At 45.2% G+C, this 4,503-nt stretch overlaps 1 protein-coding gene across 1 annotated transcript in view; it reads right to left on the bottom strand.

The window, feature by feature from the left end:
• Positions 1–4,503, bottom strand: part of COLGALT2 (collagen beta(1-O)galactosyltransferase 2) — a 32,901-nt gene that overhangs the window by 9,710 nt on the left and 18,688 nt on the right. Inside the window, exon 6 of the mRNA XM_015419651.1 lies at positions 2,545–2,621. Coding sequence (XP_015275137.1) covers positions 2,545–2,621 — 77 coding nt within the window. The remainder of the gene's footprint in view (positions 1–2,544; positions 2,622–4,503) is intronic.

Raw genomic sequence — 4,503 nt, forward strand, 5'->3', positions numbered from 1 at the left:
AGATAAATAGGTACCACTTTGGTGGGAAGGTAACAGCGTTCCGTGCACCTTGGTGTTTAGTCATGCCGGCCACATGACCACGGAAACGTCTTCGGACAGCGCTGGCTCTTCGGCTTTGAAACGGAGATGAGCACCGCAACCCTAGAGTCAGACTCGACTGGCTTTCGAGCAAGGGAACCTTTACCTTTTACTAGAAGTAGTATAGGAGTATACTGATATTTTTGTATTGTCTACATTACCATTTTATGACCTGATGTATTATGTTATGGCCAATGGCTAAGACAATAAACTTATACTATAGCCTTAGACTGGCCACTCCAATCCACTTATTTGGTTGTTTGGAAGACACCACAGAGCTGTGTGCCCCACACTGAGCTCCTTAGAGGAAGGGTGGGACAAAAACAAATCTACAGGCAGCATCTGGCAGAACTCATATCTCTGCTGGGCAGAGTTGCAATTGTTGTATCTACAGACCACAGCAATGGCAGGATCTAAGTTCAGCTGTGCAGAGGATGGCTAAAAGCCTATTGGCAGCTATCTTGTCTAAACCTGGGAAGAACTCCAACCTACAAAGCAAAATAAGCCGCTGGAAGGAAAAGTTTGCTGGGAAGTACCTTGCCCAAGACAAACTATTCAGTGTGACTGAACACACACCAATGGCCGGGGGCCTCAGGCCGAGCTTGTGGTTCAAAGGCAAGCAAGAACAAGCGCAGCCTTGAGATATGGGCAGTAGCAATACCGAGACAAATATAAATCCAGCCGGTGGCGCTCCAGCATTTCCTCCAAGCGGGGTGCAAATAAATAAGGTTGGGAAATCAAAGAACAGCCACATAAGGAACAGCACGCTTTAAAAATATCAATCAGACAGACGGGACAGGCTTCAAATACAGTGCACCTTCCACACAGCCAGGCACTATTTCTATATTTAATTATACAACCAGCGTAAACGAAGATACCTCAGGGCTGGTCAAATTATAGCGCCATCCTAAGCAATCCTTAAAAGGGTGTAACTTTGCTCAGGAGTGAAGAGTTAGGCACTCAGCTCCCTACTGGGGCAAGTGATGCTCCGTCTTCTTGGTGCTTGGGGGGGGGGCAACAGTGGGAGGGCTTCTGGTGTCCTGGTCCCACCGGTAGACCTCCTGATGGCATCTGGTATTTTTGGACTGGATGGGCCATTGGCCTGATCCAACATTGGCTTCTCTTGTGTTCTTACGTCTAGAATCAGAATCCTCTAAGAGGAATTGAACCTTTTGCTCTAATGTCGTCAGAGGAAACATAGTCCATGTATCAATTTTATAATCATAATCCATTTTAGCCTACACTGGAGCACATAAGGGCACTGCAGGATAATATGGGCAAGGTAGTCCACTCGCTGGAGGGGTCTTCTTTGGGGTCCTGGGATGGACGGGATCCTGAGGTATGTTGTGCCTTCTCCGCCAGCCCTGGTTAGCCCAAACGCCCCCAGCCCCAAGTAGTGGACCATCACTGATACACACTGGATTTGACAGGGTGACTGCAAACTTACAGTTCCATCATCCCAGTGTGATTTGGAAAGAAGGGAACTCAGAAAGAGCTTTGTCCTCATGACGCCCTTTTGTTTAGATCTTAAGAGGGGCTTCAGAGATAATCCTGCTTCTAATTTCAGTGTGGGGGTTTTATCTCAGACCAGAAAGACTTGCATGCAGTAGCAAGCTGGACGACATGACCCCATGCAAGGATCTGTGCACAGTTCCCTACAGAACAGATTATTGGAGTCAAGTTGAAGATCCCAGAAAGTGACTGTAAATCTAAAAGGGCAGCCTGATATAAAAGGGCATGAGAAATAGAGCTATAAATCTTGGGTTGTGTGCGCCCCATATATCCTGTGCAAATTAAGACGTCTGTCTTCTTTACCTGCGTCATGTGATTCCCTTATAGTGGCGGTTTTTACCCTTTGTAGAACTGCATTTGGTATTCATTGCTGTTTGCTTTGAAGATGGCATTCAGTGTCTTATTTTGATCTGAACGGTGGCCTCATGGACCACATTAGAACATCATCTTCACACCCCTGTTTAAAGTATTGCCACAATGTCGGGAAGTAGCAACGTGGCCTCACTGCACTAAAAACCAAATACCAATGACTAGATCTAGAATTGAAAACATAGATCTCTGAAGCTCGATACTGAAAAGCAAAACCTGATGGCAGATAGAAACTCTCTTGCACACAATGCAAAAACAAAACAAGTCCACTGCAAGCCATTTAGGCTGTGTCTTTGATGTGTAAAACCAAGTGGCCACCAGTTTTAATTATTGCAACAGCTACTTTGAGATCGCTCTGTCCTTTTTAACTCACAAATATTGAACAAAGGTTCCTTCTGGACCTCTGGTCTACCCAGGTCAGTACCGTCTGGCTCTTCAGGGCCTCAGGTCACCGACTACCTGATTCTTTTAACTGGCGGTGCCAAGGACTCAACCCGGGGCCTTCAGCATGCAATGAACAGGCTTTACTCACTAAGCAACACCCTTCCACAAGTCGGCCCACAAAGGCAGGTGCCCTTTGATTACCTCATCAAATCCCATCTTGTCTGGGTGCTTTGGAGGAACGGTGATATAGTCAGAAGGTTCAATGGCTGGACGGTCAACTGAAAAAGACAACAAACCACTGTTCTAAGTTGTTAATAAAGAAATCCTTGAAGCTTGGGGAAAAGGGGCAACTTGCTGGTGGACTGATCCCTATATATGCTCAGTAAGAAGTTTCACTGTGTTCAATAGATCCTGTTCCTAGGTTAAGTACAAAACTGCATTGTTTTTAAAGGACACTTTGAACGTGGTTGGGAATTTATGGGGGGGAAGGAAAGAGGAGAGAAATAGGGCCCATTTTTTCCAAGCCAAGATTAGAAACCTGTTTAAAATGACTCAGTCAATACTGTATACAGTCCTATGTTTGCCTATGGAAAAAACTCAGGTTAGGTGCAACATTATCATAATATTTATTTAATGCTCTTGATTTGTATTTCATTGTTTCAAAGCTCAGGAGCAAGCACATGGATTAGAAAACCCCATACTTCATCTAAAAATAATAATAATCGGCTATTAAATTACAAACCTACAAAAATTTACTCCGTTAACAGATGATGGCTGTTTCCACAGAGGTTATTTGACCTGGATACCTGCTTCCCCACAGCCATGTGGTGCATTCATGCACCTCCTCGAGTTCCCCAGGCTTTTCCCTGACCTTTGGGAAAGCAAAACCTGGATGCTACCATGTGGATGGGAACGTTTGGATTTTCCCAATCCTACCCACATGGCAGCCATTTTGTATGTTTCTGTCCCTGCATTGGCCATTGGGCCTTTTCAGTGTTTTTTTTTTTTTAAAAAAATCAGCAATTAGAACCATAGAATCACAGCGTCGGAAGGGGCCATACAGGCCATCTAGTGAAACCCCCTGCTCGATGCAGGATCAGGCTACAGTATCCCTGGACGGCTTCAAGAGGGACAGACAAGTGTCTGTCCAGCCGCTGTCCAGACTGCCAGGGAGGAGGAGCTCACCACCTCCTGAGGCAGCCAATTCCACTGTTGCACAACTCCTACTGTACTAACGTTTTTCCTACTATCCAGCCGGTACCTTCCCGCCCTTAACCCATGATTGCGAGTCCCATCCTCTGCTGCCAACAGGAACAGCTCCTTGCCCTCCTCTAAGTGACAGCCCTTCAAATACTTCCAGAGAGCAATCATGTGTCCCCTCAACCTCCTATCATCATCATCATCATCATTATTATTAACATTATCAGGTTCTTTGACTTCCCAGCTTTCTCTTAAAAATAACACTCCGGACCCTTTCCTTGGAGAGATATAAGTGGAAAAGGCACATCTCCACAATGGAAGGGGCTAGGGACTCTTCAGACAGCCTGATGTATAGCCTCGGCTATACATAAATATAGAATAAATAAAGGTAAAGGTTTCCCTTGCTCAAGAGCCAGTCGAGTCCGACTCTAGGGTTGCGGTGCATGGGACACAAATTATGCGATTTACTAATCTTCAGGCGCTAGAATTGGTCCAAACAAAACTCCTGAGATCCCTATTTAATACTCCAAGATGTACTCCCAACGTTATGGTGAGACAAGAAGCTGGTCTCAATACAGTCGAGCTGGATATTTGGATGCATTCTCTCTGTTTTTGGTTGAAAGTCCACCTTTTTCCCACTGGGTTATTTCCTTTACTACTGGCTGCATCTCCCTACCCTCAGTGGTCCACTAGAGCCATTAACAAACTGAGAACATTAGGATTAGACCCGTACCAACTTTTGGAGAGCGGCTATGCTAGGGCAAAAACCATTGTTTACCAGCATCTCAGAGATATTGAGTTACAAACATCTTATGCCGCACTTCCGCCTCTTTATAAATCTCTGAAATCAAAAACTTTAATGTCTGCTCCCTTATACCTAGCTAACATTTCCAACCCAAATCATAGATGGGCCTTTTCCAGAGCCAGATTTGACACTTTTCCATCTGCAGTTCTTTCCGG

This window comes from Gekko japonicus, unplaced genomic scaffold, assembly GCF_001447785.1.
Source record: "Gekko japonicus isolate JY-2015 unplaced genomic scaffold, Gekko_japonicus_V1.1 scaffold1248, whole genome shotgun sequence".
NCBI lineage: Eukaryota > Metazoa > Chordata > Lepidosauria > Squamata > Gekkonidae > Gekko > Gekko japonicus.